Source organism: Mesoplodon bidens (assembly GCF_964165515.1).
Source record: "Mesoplodon bidens genome assembly, chromosome: 18".
Taxonomy (NCBI): domain Eukaryota; kingdom Metazoa; phylum Chordata; class Mammalia; order Artiodactyla; family Ziphiidae; genus Mesoplodon; species Mesoplodon bidens.
The window spans coordinates 32,724,290-32,741,869 of NC_138175.1; the positions used below are offsets into that span (position 1 = coordinate 32,724,290).

General features: G+C 39.9%; 1 protein-coding gene across 2 annotated transcripts in view; it reads left to right on the forward strand.

Moving 5' to 3' along the window:
• The window catches only part of TOX3 (TOX high mobility group box family member 3), a gene marked incomplete at both ends in the record, with an annotated part of 105,085 nt that extends 96,898 nt beyond the window's left edge, over positions 1–8,187 (forward strand). For both annotated transcript variants that reach the window (XM_081216832.1, XM_081216833.1), the window contains 3 exons: positions 1,516–1,743; positions 3,423–3,503; positions 7,459–8,187. In XM_081216832.1, the coding sequence (XP_081072958.1) occupies positions 1,516–1,743; positions 3,423–3,503; positions 7,459–8,187 (1,038 nt within the window). The remainder of the gene's footprint in view (positions 1–1,515; positions 1,744–3,422; positions 3,504–7,458) is intronic.
• Between the last annotated feature and the right edge of the window lie 9,393 nt (positions 8,188–17,580).

Here is a 17,580-nt window from a genome sequence, read left to right on the forward strand (position 1 = left end):
AACAAGTTGCACTTATTCTGAGGATTTAGAAAAAGGACTATGAGGTCTACAGAATTTTATTGAATTAATCGTGTGAGTTATGAAAGATGGCATTTTGGAGGAGAGGTGAGATCTAGCTTAACACCTACTGAAGTGCATAAACTACTGGAATAAAGTATGGGTGTGGTTATCACTCAGTACAAACAACAGGCCCACCAACAAGTAGGCTCTTGGTTTCCTAACACCTTGAGGGTTCAGAGCTCTCAAAGAAAAGTTACTTATCAGTTTCCTCCCTAAGAATGCTAGTAATTGGATTAAGGTCCCAATGACCCTCTTTCAGAAAGTAATGATACTCTTGGAAAATTTGAATTAAGATTTAAGACTCAAGGCCATTAAAAGCCAATCTGTTACTACTTGAATCTCTCTCTGTTGATCTTGCCCAAGGCTGGCTTTTAAAACAGATTTTGTCAAACACTTCAGCATTCTTGATGAAGTTAATGGCAAAATTATCTCCAATATAGTCATATCATAATCTAGGGGGAGATAAAACAAGGTTGATAAATCATTTCCCCTGCTTCTCTGATGAGTATGTTATATGACTGTTGAAATTAGATGATGGTAGCAGGTGAGTATTGGAGCTCAGTAGTATATAAATTTGGGGAACTGTACCCATATCATCTCCATGGTTTCAGTTTCAGAGTTCATTGTGAATATGTGTGAGCGTCTCTAGGCCAGTATTCTTGTGGGCAGGGTTACTTACTATATGTAATAATAAACATCGTCTTATTAGTCTTCTTTTTAGCCTTGGTGATTTTAAGTATCTACTGTTGCTGCTCTTTTACAGGTTTTTAATTTTATGAAGAGTATCAATTTCCTTTCTAGCTCTACTTAGAGTTTTGACATTTTTACATTTCTTGTTATCCTATTCTTTAGGAAGTTTTTATTGTTTTAGAAAATGAAAGGGACCTTTCCCTTATCGTGCAAGCTTAGGTAGGGATTAGAGCTAATTTCCATTTGAGTTTCCGGAGACCATTAGCAAAGTAATATTCTGGTAAAATAAAAGACCAAGCCTCAAAAAAATCAATTCAGACTGATCATACATATGGTATGCCTCTATGGCTAAGGGACCTTATATAAAATATCTGAATATGATCAACATCCTGAATAGTATTTAGGTTTACTTCTAAAACCTTTGAAAATGTAAAATATTTTGTTTATGGGTACATGTGTAGCCCATATATATATTGCATTACTCGGTACAGAGCGTTCTGTTTTTCATTATTCATAATTGCTATTTAGAGCATATGTTGCGAATGTATTGAAGATACTTCTGGGTCTCATTAATCAATGTTCTAAATGCTAATCTCTGCTGTCCAGTTAACTCTAAGCAAACTTACCCCTCCCCCACATTTGGTGGTGATTCATCTGTTGGTGATGTTTAACAAAACTTTAAAAGAACGACTGGGGACCTGAGTAAGTCTTTCTGCATTCTCTGCAAGTACATTCTAGGCAGTGAATTTTCTTCCTGCTTTGCAGGCCATTGGAGAGAAAAGAGCTGCTCCAGATTCTGGCAAGAAGCCCAAGACTCCAAAGAAAAAGAAAAAGAAAGATCCCAATGAGCCACAGAAGCCAGTGTCAGCATATGCCCTGTTTTTCAGAGACACACAGGCTGCAATTAAAGGTCAAAACCCTAATGCAACCTTTGGAGAGGTCTCAAAAATCGTAGCATCTATGTGGGACAGCCTTGGAGAAGAACAAAAGCAGGTGAGGCAAAGATCCATCATGGTCATTGCAAGATTATTCTTTACACCTTTTCTGAGTGAATACATCCACTTAATACGATTGCTTCTCATGAAAGCCTTTCTAAGCTATGGAATTAAAAAACACAAACATATAAATCCAAACCACTCTGCAGTTATATGGATTTCTCAGTTCCCTTAAGGGTGTGTGTTCAGAACCCATTCAGAAGAGAGTTGGAGGAGATCCAGGCAGTATCCTGCAAGCATAAACTTTTGATGATAATCTTTTCATTTTAAATAATGTGGAATTTTTCCCCCCTTTGTTCAAAAAAGGCACTACAAAGGGATTAGGTCCATCCTGCTTGCCTTTTTTTTTTTGATCATCTTTCGGAACTCTTGTGCTCTCCTGGGGGGTTTCCAAACTTTGAAGCTGACTCTGCGTGTCTCATTATTGTCATCGGGCATTTGAAATTTTATTCCAAGTTCATTTGAAAGCGTGGCTCTATGAGAGGCATTGAGAGATTAGCCATGCTGGTGGGAGACACTTCCTTAGGGTCCAGCTTCCCATCTTTCCCCGTGCAAGTCCTCCACACAAATGGAGAGAAGAATGGTTTCCTCGGGGCTCAGTCCTCCCCTGGCTCCTTGCATGAAGCTCCAGTGACCATTCATGGGCGTTGATTTTCCATATCCTCACAAGAATAGACCCCTATTAGTAATAAACCAGAATAATTGTTTCAGGAATAAGGAATGGAAAACCCTTGATTTTCTTTTTCTTTCTTCCTTCCTTCCTTTCTCCCTCCCTCCCTCTCTCTTTCTTTCTTTCTTTCTTCCTTCCTTCCTTTCTCCCTCCCTCCCTCCCTCTCTCTTTCTTTCTTTCTTTCTTCCTTCCTTCTCATTCCTACCAACTGGTTTCCTTGGGATGGTGCAACTGTAGAATCTGCCTGTTTGTTGGCACTGAGCTTCATGCTCTATGCGGCAGACTGACTTTCTACCCTAGAAATGCAATCCTAAGGGGGCTGGCAAACTGCTGCATCTAACTTTTAAATTCTGGAGGAAAGGATAGTTGCACTTTAGTATAACAGCCAGCCATCAGACACCACGGTTTAAGAAAAGGAAGCCCAAATGAGGTTTAATATACTGGAATATATTTATGTAACTCACTGGTCTCACTAATGGAAATCTTTCATCTTTCACTATCTCTGATTTTTCTTTTTTTTTTCTCCAAAAGAAAACCCAGGTTGAAAGGCCTCCACCTTATCTCTTCTGTCTTCACACACTTTCCCTATTATTGTTGGTTTTTCATCCTCTGGTTTGTTTCAGCTTAGAAATGGGTGTGAGGGAAAGAAGACATGGATGGAGAAGCTCCTTAACTTTCTATAATTTGAACCATTTGCCGCAAATTTCATCGTTGTTACTTTATTTACTGCCCGAACAGAAGGCCCTTAGCTGTTACTCTCATGAATTCTATGCTGCAACCGGAAATCTTTTTCTGTTTGCCATAGTAAACGGTCAGAGTTGTGCCCCAGTGAGGGTGGCAGGGTTTCATTTTGTTTTAATATCTGTGTGTGTGTTTCTACATTTAAAAATCAAAGCCAGGGAGACCAACATTTTATGTGAGTTCTGTTGCACGTAATTTGCCCAGCAGTTATTTTATGACTGAGAATGTGTGTGCTAAAGGTGGTGCTAATTGTGGTCTTTTAATAGGTCTATAAAAGGAAAACGGAAGCCGCCAAAAAAGAATACCTGAAAGCCCTGGCTGCATATAGGGCCAGCCTCGTTTCTAAGGTAAACCCGGACAGGGACGGCCAGTCTCCGAGAGAGTTAGGAGCCCTGGAGCATTGAAATCATAAATGCAACTCCTCTTCGAGTTGATTTAAAAAAAAAAAAGCATCTCGAACAACTCATAAACTTATTTGTTCCCATTAGAGATCTCCCCAAGGATGGCATGGAAAATAAGTGTTCATTCAAGCTTATGAATCCAGATTGTTTCCAAGAGTCACTGATCTCTATATATATGTATGTTGAAGCTATTTAGACAGATTTCAAACAGCCCCTTTCTTCCCGTCGGGGACTGAGATCTGTGTTAATGTCCTCTATTTAAACTGAGAAGTATGTTTGTCAGGCATTTTTGGACATCAGATCATAAATTCTCCGGTGGTTGCATTATAGAGGATATAATATAATAGAGGATGTTGCGTTTTTGACCAAACTGTTCCACATCATATAAATAAATAAGCCTCATGATTATTTAAAATAAAATTATGCTCCAAGTACTTTAAAAAAGACATGTATACACGTATTATACATAGAATATACAATGGGCCCTGATGTATTATAAAATGCCACAGTAGTCCAAAGCAAATGTCACTCTGGATTATTATTACCCTGATCCAAAAGGAGCATGAGCTGTTACCTTATATTTTTAACATTTAATTAACTTTGTCCTTAGCCTTCCTAGAATTTAGAGAGGCTTTGGGGAGGATAATGTGAACTGATGTTTTTGCTCGTGATGTGTTTCCCCTGGCAAGCAGAGATCCCATTTCATTGTCATTGTTGTTGCCACAGAGTACCACTTAGGGCCTCAGGGCATGATCAGTGTTGCCGGCACAGCCATTTAAAAAGGGTTTAGCCCTCTTTTCTCGTCTTTACAACATTTCTTCACCGGAATTGTAAGATCCACCGTTGGCAGCTGCTCAGAACCAGATCAAGAGAGGTACTCCTATACCTCATAGGTATAGCTCTTAGGACTCTTCCCACTTCATTAGAAAGAGAAAACATTCATCAGGTCCATAGCAAAAGCTTTTTGTGAGACTCTGGAAGGTGCACATTGAGAGATATACCTATTCTGGATGGGGATTTGCACATTGGTAGAATGTGTGGGCCACAGATGTTAAGAATTGAGGTGTACTTGATGGCTAATTAGACGGAGTGACATGAATAGAGTAACAATGTGCATGTACTTCTTACGTGAATCGTTTATTCATTCATTTACCTAGAAGCAGGTGGAGGTGATCTTTGTGCATTGGAGCATGAATAATTGATCATACATGGATTTAAGCCAAGAGCCAGTAACTCAAAAGGCATTCTGGAAATAGCATCCATGATTGGGCTGATCAGGTCTGTGACCGACTTAGAAGGGATAACTTAAACGTTTTACGTTGGATACTAAAATCCGATTCGGAAATGTTGCCAAATGGATTGATTGATTCCATTGATTCTAAAAAACTATTCAACAGGATGGAATTTAAAAAGAATAAATCCAAATTGTTTGGGGGGGGTGCTTTTGTTTTGTTTTTTTCATTAGGTAAGTGCAGTTGAGAGCACCCTAAATTTATAGTCAGAGACATGACAGGCAACTAAAATAGTCCTTGAGGTATAAATTTAGAACAATTTCAACCTGAACCCAAAGTGTGAAATAGCTGCTAATATGGTGACCTCACAGGAAGCAGCATCTGACCGTACAGCTTGCTGGTTAGATCACATCTAAAGAATTGGTTCCCAATGGTTGACCAATTGAAGGCCCTCCAGCAGGTTGCCTCCACGATGGTAAGGACCGAAAATCCAATAATATTTAAATAATTGAAAGAATCATGGAAGCAAAGATTTGGGGGCATATGATTATGGTCCTCAAATATAAGAGCCATCATGGAAGGGAAGCCTAAGCTTGATCTCTGTGCCCTGGATGGAAGAACTCATCCAAGGAGTGAGGTTACAAGGGGAGCGAGATTTCAGCCTCAACATTAGAAATAATAAACATCACATGTGCATTTAACTTAAGTCTCTACAATCAGAGCCCGGGACTTTCCCTTAAGATGTGACTCTACTCTCACTTTTAATCTTCACAACAACCAACAAAATTAATAGAAGCTTAATATTCAACCAGGAGGGAGTAGACCCGGCAGGCGAGCAGGAGCTCTTCACAGCCATCCACCCTTTTCCATTCTCCACTAGGGGAGTATCTCATAGGCATAATGGTGTGATTGCCCAGGTGTTTAGATATAGACTTTCCTTGTAGTTTCTTCCTTAAGACTGGCTTGGCGATTTTTTAATATTAGAGTATATAAAAATAATGTTCATGTTTATATGTAGAAGACTGTGTGTATTCTACTTTGTGGGTGATTTAATGGTTGTTTTTAAAGATAATTATGAGTATTTGCAGGTTTCTTCTTACCCAAAGGCTTCAGAACACAACCCTCCAGTAATATGCAGCGCTCCCTGAGTTTTTGTACAAAACCAGAGAACTGTCCACCGATGGACGGAGCTTTACACTGATCAGGTGTTCAAACAGAAGCCATCGGTCATGGCTTTTCCTACCTTGAGTGATTCTCCATGTAAGGTCACTCCTCAGGTTTCTTCTAATAGTAGATTTTATAAATGTGAGTAGTAAAAATCTAGAAATAAACTTTCAGAATCATTAAAGAGAGTGGATGGCAGCTTGATGCCGCCAAGGTCCCCCCCCCTCCACACACACCCCCTACAAAAAACCCAAATTTTGTGAAGAATAAGAGGAAAAAATAGACTTTAAGAGGAATTATTCCAAGCCCAGTTGCATTTAAAATAATTTATTTTTGTGGAGGTAATTGTGTGTTTTTAGCACAAAATGTATTAGGCAGTTTCTCTTCATGTTGAGCCCCAGGTCATTTGTTTATCTTATAACAGCTTACGCAGTCACATGAGTGCTGAACTTTCTCCCTTTATGTATGACTCCTTTGCTAAATTTTGAAAATATTCGGTAAACTAAAAATACTTCTAAAGTTGTAAAGTACTTCAATTTAGTGTCTCTAAAGAATTCAGTTATGTTTTTCTTATACTCAAGTGAGCACTGTTACAAATAATCAAAGCTTTGATTATTATATACAGGGCTTTGAAGTTTTCTGGTAACAGTTGTTTTCTGGTAGTAGTAATTGTTAATTAATGAAAATAGCTAACATTTACAGAGTGCTTTCTGTAGGCCGGGCACTGTTCTAAATGCTTAATAAATATGAGTTAGTTTAATTCTCACAACCTCTATACAAGGTGAATACCATATAACACTATTTTATAGATGAGGAAACTGAGGAACAGATGAGTGAATTAACTTGCTCCAAGCCACAGAGTTGTTGAGTAGTAGAACTAGATTTGAACTCAGGCAGTCTATACTCTGTTGTCTTTCAAAATGGTTCTTGCTGGTGACGTTAATTCAGACTTAAATGCTAAAGAATTGTTACTCTTAAATAGATGTATCAGTCATCTTTTACTACAATAGTGCTGTGTAACAACCAGCCCCAAGCCCAATGACTTAAAAAGATAAGCATTTATCCCAGAAAGTGCCAGTTAACTAGCTGGGTCTTTAAATCTAGGCCAAGACCCGGCAGAATCAGCTAGTCCTGCTCGTCTGTGTACAGTCAGCCTCAGGGGGTTGGTGCTGGACTCATACACCTACGTGGCAGTTGGCTGGCAGTGAGCTGGCTCTTGAGTGGGTAACTGGGCCACATGGCTGTCATCACGAGGTGGTAGGTTCTGAGAGACACGGACAAACAGACTTTGAATTCAGCCTCACTTCCATCACATTCTGTTGACCAGAGCAAAGGTGCCAGGCCAGCCCAGATTCAAAGGGTGGGGAGTTCCACTCCACCTCTGAAAGGAGCTTTAAAGTCACATGACAAAGTGCTTGGGTTCAGGGAAGCATGAATAATGGTGGCCATTTTTGTCATCAATTTACAATACTAAAAATACCCCAACCTTCTCCCCCAAAATGCAGGCTGCTGCCGAATCAGCAGAAGCCCAGACCATTCGTTCTGTTCAGCAGACCCTGGCGTCCACCAATTTGACCTCCTCCCTCCTTCTCAACCCTCCTCTGTCTCAGCACGGAACAGTGTCGGCCTCCCCTCAGACTCTCCAACAATCGCTCCCTAGGTCAATCGCTCCCAAACCCTTAACCATGAGACTCCCCATGAACCAGATTGTCACTTCGGTCACCATCGCAGCCAACATGCCATCGAACATTGGGGCTCCGCTGATCAGCTCCATGGTGGGCTCGGCGTCCTCCACCCAAGTGAGCCCTTCAGTGCAGACCCAGCAGCATCAGATGCAGCTGCAGCAGCAGCAGCAGCAACAACAACAACAGATGCAACAGATGCAGCAGCAGCAGCTCCAGCAGCACCAGATGCATCAGCAGATCCAGCAGCAGATGCAGCAGCAGCATTTTCAGCACCACATGCAGCAGCACCTGCAGCAGCAGCAGCACCTCCAGCAGCAAATCAACCAACAGCAGCTGCAGCAGCAGCTGCAGCAGCATCTCCAGCTGCAGCAGCTGCAGCACATGCAGCATCAGTCCCAACCTTCTCCTCGGCAGCACTCCCCTGTCACCTCCCAGATTACATCCCCCATCCCCGCCATCGGGAGCCCCCAGCCAGCCTCTCAGCAGCACCAGTCACAGATACAGTCTCAGACACAGACTCAAGTATTATCGCAGGTCAGTATTTTCTGAAGACGCACGTGGCAGGCGGATTTGCGCATCTGGAGAAGAGTGGCGTCCGAGAGTAAACCATGTGTGGCTGCAACTCGTGAGTCGGTGTTGGTTATGCAGAAATGTGTAAAAGATCACACGGTCCTCTCAAGTGTCTATTAGATAGGCAATAAGAACTACAGTGTAGCTGAGAATCATCTTCTAGCTGACTCTAAACCACTTTGTTTTTAAACAAGAAAAGCTGTGCTCTTTTATGTGATGCCTTTTTTTTATTTATTCAGGCTCTACCTACAATATGTGAATCAAACCGTTTAATGAATCCTGGGACATACTGATGATTATAATAAACTGGCCTCTCTGAGTCATAGCAAATGGCCTTATTTCTCCCGAAGTGAAGAAACCACACTTCAAGGCGATTGGAACTTCCGAAGCCCTAAAAATAAAAAGCACAGTCGTAACTACCTGAAATACGAAAATCCAGTTTCATACAAACATTTGTATGATGTCAATCGTTGATGGCATTTTTTTGTCATGAAAAAAATAATGTAAATCACAGACTTTTGCCAAAGCTCTTATTTTTTTTCCTTAAATCTCTCCAGAAAAAAAAAAAAAATGCAAGTGATTAGTTTCAATTATTGACTCCTTTTCACTTTTTACCCATGACTTCTCCAAATCAAACCATAGTATATGTTGTAACAATATCTATGACCACTGTTAGCCCATTATATTCATTCCAATTAGAAGAAAAGAATGTGAATATTATATTCTGTGTTTTGAGTGACAAGTTTCGAAAATGAAAAACACTGTATTTTTAAAAGGGAAATGCACTTAAATGGAGACAGTTATTACAAAAGTTAAGATTTAAAAAAAAAAAGAGCAAGAGTTTTTATTATGATGTAATACCGGTAGAATATTTAAAAGGCGCACCGCATCTGAATAATCAATGTAAATATTTTCTTTCAAAGTTGTAAGTTTTCATATCATGTGTTGTAAAGTTTTCATAAATGAGGCTTTAACGTAAACACTGGTGACATAAACCATTCATTGCTACGTTGCTTATTGTGTTTTTATGCTGTTTTATACTTTTTTATGAGTTATGATAGCAGCAATTAAGTTGTTTGTATTTTGCTTAACTAAAACAAAAATGCTTTTATCTTGCTATAGAATAAACACATTTCAGTAAAAACTGCAGACTGTATTTTGATGCAACAACCAGGCAACTACTGTTCACTTTTCAAAATAAAATATGTCAAATTTCACTTTTGGTTCCTTGAGTATGTAGAAGATGGGGGAAATAGGTCCCATACCAACCTGTGTTTGAGCCCAAGCATCTCCTTCCATTTTCAACTGGAAATAAGAGATTCATAGCCAAGTATGTGGATTGCATGGCCCCAAACCAGAGCCTGTAAAAAAACAAATAAACCGTTAGAAATAGAACCATTAGTGGAATTCCCTGGCGGCCCAGTGGTTAGGACTCCTCGCTTTCACTGCCGAGGGCGCAGGTTCAATCCCTGGTCGGGGAACTAAGATCCCGCAAGCTGCGCAGTGCGGCCAAAAAAGAAAAAGAAATAGAACCATTAGAAATTTTTTATGATTATCATTTTGTTAAGATGCAAGGGCAAGGTAAGTATAGAGGGAAAAGCACTTGTCTTCTATGTGGGGCTTGGACTAGCTGGCACTGTGTTTTTATTGCTGTTAAAATAGATGGTGAATGCTAATTCTTAAGCCAAAATAATTATTTCAGTGCCCATTTCTTCCCCCCTTTTCCTGCTCTGTAGTGACTCCTTTTTGAGAACAGTGTGACCACTATCCCCAGTTGTCCTGCATGATTAATTACAGCATCTGTCCTGTCAGAAGCTATAATGAAGAGGTCTTGATAAAAATTGCAAATTACCACTGGCAACAGTCTTCAACTGCTTATGATAAAATGAAAATTAAAAACAGCAAGTGTCAACCCTGACCAGAATCCTAATCTGGAAAAAATTAGGGTGTGAGTAGTGGTATCCATGGCTACTGTGTGCAAGACATTCAAAAAATAATGGAATATGGATTCCTCAAAGTTGTTGTTGTATTTCAAAGAATATTTACTGTATGTTGTGGGCTATGAATAATGAATTCAGCTTTCAATATTTCATAATCTTCTCATCCCCTGCATTATGTACAAATATTGAACAGCAAGAGATTCTAATTATAAATTTATAGATTTCTGGCTGTAGGAAAATTTATGTCTAAATTGAAGCTTTTCATAAGATGTATTAGTTGACAGGTATCAGTGTTCAAACAGTCTAAGAATGATGCCTAATCGCATCTACAAGGGAGCAATTGTATTCCACAAAGAAAGCTGCTTGCATCAAACCCATCAGAAGCAGAGCTGATGGTAAAAGATTTTCTGTGGATTGAAACTAACATTACATAACAATAAGAACCATTTTATATTCTGTTGTGAAACCTTTAGACAAATGTCTTCAAAATTAATTGCTAAACTACATGTGACAGTAATTGTGTATTAGTTCTGTAATTGTCATTTTGAAAAACCATGAAGTATTGCTCGGGAAAAAAAATGTCACTAGTGATAAGACTGAATTGCAAATGAAGTCTGTTTTCAACTGTTTGCAGTTAGAAGCAGGTGTTGTATCATCTATTAAATGATTTTTATAAATCTTGGGTTTTATCACATCTGATTAAATACTGCTAAGCCATTGATGGTCAATTTCAAGAAAAAAAAAATAGCTTAATTACTACAGTTTAAAGCATTAATCACCAGGCAAAACTATGTCTTGAAAATGTCAGAAAGCTGGAATCATGAAAAGAATTCCCCAACCTTGTTACCATATTATTCTCAGGATCCGATAAAACACATTATGAGTCAACTTGTATTTCACTTTGTACACAGGACTGGTTCCTATTTCTGAGCCATAAGTAAGTACGTGGTGTACTTTTACAGGTCAGAAATGAATCAAGGTAATGAAAAATAGGCATGAGCAGTGTGGTATCTGATTAGCGGGTCACCTAAACGGCCTAACTGCTTTCCCTCTTAAGTGGTCCACAGACATTAACGAGGCCCCCCCCCACCCCGCACCCGGTCCTCCACCACACACCTTTTCTCTCCCCTGCCATGTGCACACTATTTTATTACTCTGGCTATAAACAGACTCTCTTTTTTGCCTTAACCTGTCCTGCCTTATGATGAAAGAAGATAAGGAGTTTTCGTTTTTAGCTGACACGGGGTCATTAGCTCCCGACTCAAAGAACAGAAGCTTAAATGCCTTCGTGCAGCATAATTTCTGCAATATATTACCAACCGACGGAGGGTTGAAAGCGTTCTAGACAGATGGATTAATATCTCAAGTTTAAGTAGCAGTCCTCTGCTGTGTCCATTCAGACATCTGAATGGTTTCTTTCCCATTTCTCACTTCATGGAGCATTTTTCAGCACTGGACTTCCATCTAACCTTTCCTTCGCCCCCGTCCCCACCCCCTTTGTCTGGCTTTTGTTTTGCAACAGCTGTTATTATCGTTCTTGGTCAGCTGTGATTGCTAAAGGCAAAATAGGACCAGATGGTGTTTTGCTATGCATGAATGCGCGGTACAGGACTCGGGATTGAATAGGCCAAGCTTGAGTGGTGTCCCCGCACCACCTGCCTGCCTGAGCTGTGGCACACACATCGCAGGAGCATGATCCGCCTCAGACCTACTCGCATCGGATGCGAAAGTGGGGAGCTGGGTCCGCACCACCTGCCTGCCTGAGCTGCGGCACACACGTCACAGGAGCATGATCCGCCTCAGACCTACTCGCATCGGATGGGAAAGTGGGGAGCTGGGCTGGAGTTTCCCCGTATTTATTGATCTTCCATGCACTCACAGAAGAGCAAAGTGTACAGTCAGTTTGAGTGAACTGGAGATGACACAGCATGGGCATGTAAGCTATCACTCTAGAATTCTGGTTTGCTTGAAGGATTTCATTGCTCCCCCAAACACACGCACACACACGCACAGTAACAGCAAAATTTAATGGGCTAGGTAGGCACAAAATGTCTTTAAAAGTCTGTCTCAAATAGTAGAATTAAGGGTCTGAGCTGAGGGTTTGGAAGAGGGAGGATTCTTCAAAATGATATTTTGTGTCAGTTAATAATGCAAGGTAAAGAAAGGCTAAGACTCTGATATGTGGAGAGAGCCCTAACACTTGTAGGATATCTGTCAAATATTTCACACTTACAAGAGATGTGCGTCACCTGGAAAATCACACAGATACACAACCAGATTAGAATCCTCTTAGAAAATGTTCTTAATATTAATGAGTTTTTCTCCTCATCCTCTCAGACACAGTTCGCTTTGCTGACTCTCCGACATCACCCTGAGAATAAGCACTTTCCCTGAATTTTGAAAGTTGGTGAATGGGTTTAACCCATGTTGACTGTGATCCTACAGGTGTGTGGGTTGTATGTGCTGGTGTGTTACTAAGGAAAAGCTTAACCATCCAGCAAACAGGGAGCCAGATATGCAGACCGACAGCTCTATTTGCCTAAGGCCCTAATTACTTAAATTTACTTCTGCTACATGCAAAACACTATGATAGGTCCCGAAGGAGATGCAAAAATAAAGAGGGCCTTCTGTTGACTTTGTATATGTTTGCAATTTTTCATAATACATGTTAAAAAAGTAAAATAAAAGCCATCCTTAACTTTAGGAGCTTTTATTTTTTCATTGTTGTGAGGGAAAGCACCCAGTAGTCGATGATCAGTGTGCCAACATAGAACGCATGTGGGTTGTTGTGTGTGCGTGTGGTGGTGGTGTTTTTGGCTTTATTTATTTTTTTTTTTTTTTGGTAATCTGAGAAAAACCACAATTTATTTAGAAAGGGAAGACATTGCAATTGGTTAGGGGTATTAGGAAAAGCTGCATGGGATTACTGGCATTTAAGATGTGTCTTAAAGGTTAGGTAGAATTTCACCAGGCCGAGATAGAAGTCCTATCCTGGTAGAAGAAGGAGGCATCTCCAGACAAGAGGGAACAGGAGAAGAGCCACCTGGGTTGAAAGCACAGGCGCCATTAAAACAGCAGTAGAGAATATAGCAAATAGGGACTTCCCTGGCAGTCCAGTGGTTAGGACTCTGTGCTTCCACTGCAGGGGCTTGTTGGGAAACTAAGGTCCCGCAAGCCACACGGTGAGGCCAAAAAAACAAAAGAGAGAGAGAATATAGCAGCTTGGACACACAGTGCTTTGGGGTTAGGTGAGCAGGAGAAAGTGCTAGAAAGGAGGTTTGGGATTAGATTTGTAGAAGTTCTTGTACGCCCAGCCGGGGACTTGTGCTTAATTCAAAAAGCACTGAAAGTATCTGAGTAAGGAACAGTAGGATCAGAGTTGATTGAATGCATGAAGGATTTTATCTTAACTCACTTTTGAGAAGGAAGTATCCGGTTGGCACTAAAAGCCAAATGAAAAATGGAACAAGGTTCCCACTTGAAAACGTATCTCAATATTTTAATTATTCACATAAATAAATAAAGTGATGGCTTCACGCGCGCTTTCACACCACTCCCAACTTCCTGGTGCAGGAACATACCATCGACAAATCCGAATCAGGCATCTTCGGTGACAACTGCAGAATAAGCCTCATCCTTATATTAGCATCCAGAGGGAGATTCTTTTCTGTGTTTCTGCTGTGAAAAGAAAGCTATTTTCACCACTTTTAAAAAGTGCCTCTCGGTGCTTGAACTCAAATGCGATGAATGATAAAAAGAAGGCCTTGCCTTTTTGCTTGAGTAAAACCTCAGGCAGCACTGGGAGGGATGTTGGTTATGGTCTCAATTTAATTTCAAAGAAGAACGTTCACAGATAGAAAACGTGAATGTGGATGTACACTTCTTAGCAGAGGAATAATGCTTTTTTGTAAAACATCTCATTATATCCCCAGCATTTATATAGTACTGTGTACTTTTCACAGCAGTTTTCTGTGTATTCTCTCATTTAGTTCCCTCTCTAGATAGGACAGGAGTGAACCCCATGTCACAAAAGGAAACTGAGGCAGAGAGGGTTGTGACTTGTTCCAGTATCTCTTTGCTTACAAGAGACACAGTCAGAACTGGAATGGAAATCTTCTCCTTCTAGACCTGTTATTTCATTTACCTTCTGATATTTGTATAAGTATGGCATATATATTTGACATGTATTTATAACTGTCGTATATTTGTATGTAGGATGTGTAAATAAACATGTGTGTGTGAATAGATGGGTGATAGATAAATATAAATAGATAATAGATAGATAGATGGCAGAAATCCATCACAGTGCCAAAGAGAATAATTAATCCATGTTTTCCTCATGGCTAGTCAGGCAGTAAACCAAAGTGAATGCCCCCTAGCCCGTGTTCTCAATGGGGCAGAATGCCACATGGCACTTTTTTCAGTGTGAATACCTTCCAGTCTGATTGTTTTCCCTACCAAGATCTCTCTGTAATTATTTTGCATTCGGGCAAACAGCTTTGACTAGTGGGCTTCGAACGTTGGGGCTGGAGGTGCCACAAAAGTGCCAAAGCATAATATTTCTCTATGTGTTTATAAATGGAGGAAAAAGCAGGTTTCAGGGAACATTGAGATGGGTAAACACCAGGTAGGTGTGCATTGTTACGCATTATTTAAGGAATCTGGTGAATCAATATTGAACACGGGAAATCAATGACAGGATAGGGAACACGTCTCCCTAGGGATTATGGGTAGTTACCCTGCGCCCTGTTACTTAAGTTACCTCTTCATTTCCAAGGCCCCTTGCTAAGTAGGGTGTGTTTTACTACAGGCCACCACTTGTCAAAGGAAATATAGGAGTAAGGACCTCCAGTCCCATGTCCTCTGTCCACAAGATTTTATTACTGTCTTAACTTTAGATGAACAGAGTTCTAAAGATACCTTGAAAACAAGCACTTGCTAAGGTTAAATAAAAATGAATGACGTTCTAACATATTCATCCATAATACCAGGCACCAGCATTCTGGTGAACGAATATTTTGAGGCTTTCATTCACAAGGTGTTTGAGTGACTTATACAGAGTCAACAGGATCATGGTTATTTTGAGATCCAGGTCTTAAGTTTATTTTCAGATTTTTGGCCTATTTTTTCTTTCTGGTCAGTCTGCCTTGCCTCCAAGGATCTATTGTTACCAAGTAAGAGTCTTTTGATAACATTCCTTGTTTTTTTGTTTTTTTTTTCTTTCTTCTTTTTTTTTTTTTTAACATCTTTATTGGAGTATAACTGCTTTACAATGGTGTGTTAGTTTCTGCTTTATAACAAAGTGAATCAGTTATACATATACATATGTTCCCATATCTCTTCCCTCTTGCGTCTCCCTCCCTCCCACCCTCCCTATCCCACCCCTCTAGGTGGTCACAAAGCACCGAGCTGATCTCCCTGTGTTAAGAAGCAACATTCCTTGTTAAATGTCATCCCTCTGACATGCAGAGGGAGCCTTAATTTCCAGTTTGTCACAATGAGCGAAAATGATGCCATGCTGTAAACCTGTCTTCATTGGTAATTTGCAAATCTGATACAAGATCTTTGCCCAAATCATTCAGTCCTGCTGTTCCACCCTCACCCTTTCTGGCCACTCTTAATCCTCTCCTCTGTAATTCATATTGAGTATGTGGAATCCCAGGGGACAAATAATAGCATCTGAGGAAATTACCTACATACAGTCTGACCTCTTGTGTGCTTTTTTGGATGCCAAATTAAGATATCCATCTTTGGCCGTTTGGACAGTTACCTGGAAGGACTTGCACCATTTTCATACATTGTGTCCGAAGGCTGGCATAACTAGCATGGACCTTTTTTTTTTTTTTTTTGCTGTACGTGGGCCTCTCACTGCTGTGGCCTCTCCCATTGCAGAGCACAGGCTCCGGACGCGCAGGCTCAGCGGCCATGGCTCACGGGCCCAGCCACTCCGCAGCATGTGGGATCTTCCCGGACCGGGGCATGAACCCGTATCCCCTGCATCGGCAGGCGGATTCTCAACCACTGTGCCACCAGGGAAGCCCTAGCTAGCATGGAACTTTTTAATGATATTCAGAATATTTTGGCCAAGGAATGTGAGTACAACTACAGTTCTTTCCAAAGCAGAACCTAATTCCATGGGGGAAATGCACTATCCTTTTGCATGTAGAGAATAAAATCATCATTGTTTATGCTAATTGGAGAAAACTTCTTACCAAAAAATGATTACATTTTCTTGAAGCACAAATTCTAAAATTTTAGCAAGAAGATCAGGACTTTCTATCAGGGAAAATTTGCAAGACGTTAATATGTTTAAAAGGTGGCAATAATATTTGCTTCTAGATCTTCAAGAGCCCAGAAATGTGTATCTGGGGCTCATTTAACTGCTGGACACAAGTTACCAGTCAAAGCAGAATGACTTTTTAGTGTGGGAACAAATGATCTTTTTGGGATTGGGCTTAATTACTGTGAAGAAATTTCTGTTTATTTGTTGGTCATGTCTGAAGTTTGTTTATTGACAAATAACAACTTATTTGTCCATTGGGGACAAAATATGTACATTGTTCATATTTTGGACAAAATATGAAGGTCAGATTCTTGAGGTGGCTAGGTAATTGTCTATAGAGGTTTAAATTCTTTTTTTTCTTTAATTTTTTTATTGAAGTATACTTGATTTACAAGAGGTTTAAAATTTTTTAATTTTTATTTTATACTGGAGTATAGTTGATTTACAATGTTGTATTAGTTTCAGGTATACAGCAAAGTGAATCAGTTATACTTATATCCACTTTCTTTTTTAGTTTCTTTTCCCATAGAGGTCATTACAGAGTATTGAGTAGAGTTCCCTGTGCTATACAGTAGCTCCTTATTAGTTATCTATTTTATATATAGTAGTGTGTATATGTCAGTTCCAATCTCCCAATTTATCCCTCCCCCTCCTTCTACATCTGGCAACCATAGGTTTGTTTTCTACATCTGTGACTCTATTTCTGTTTTGTAAATAATTTCATTTGTACCACTTTTTTAGATCCCACATATAAGTGATATGATATTTGTCTTTCTCTGTCTGACTTACTTCACTCAGTATGACACTCTCTAGGTCCATCCATGTTGCTGCAAATGGCATTATTTCATTCTTTTTTATGGCTGAGTAATATTCCATTGTGTATATATACCACATCTTGTTTATCCATTCATCTGTCAATGGACATTTAGGTTGTTTCCATGTCTTGGCTATTGTAAACAGTGCAGCAATGAACACCGGGGTACAAGTATCTTTTTGAATTATAATTTTCTCCAGATATATGTCCACGAGTGGGATTGCTGGATCTTACGGTTTAAATTCTTGAACCAAAAACTGTTCAGAGCCCAGAGTCGGGTTTTTTCAAGTTGCTCTTCCCTTTCATTGTTAAAAAGTTTTTACATAGTGAGGAGC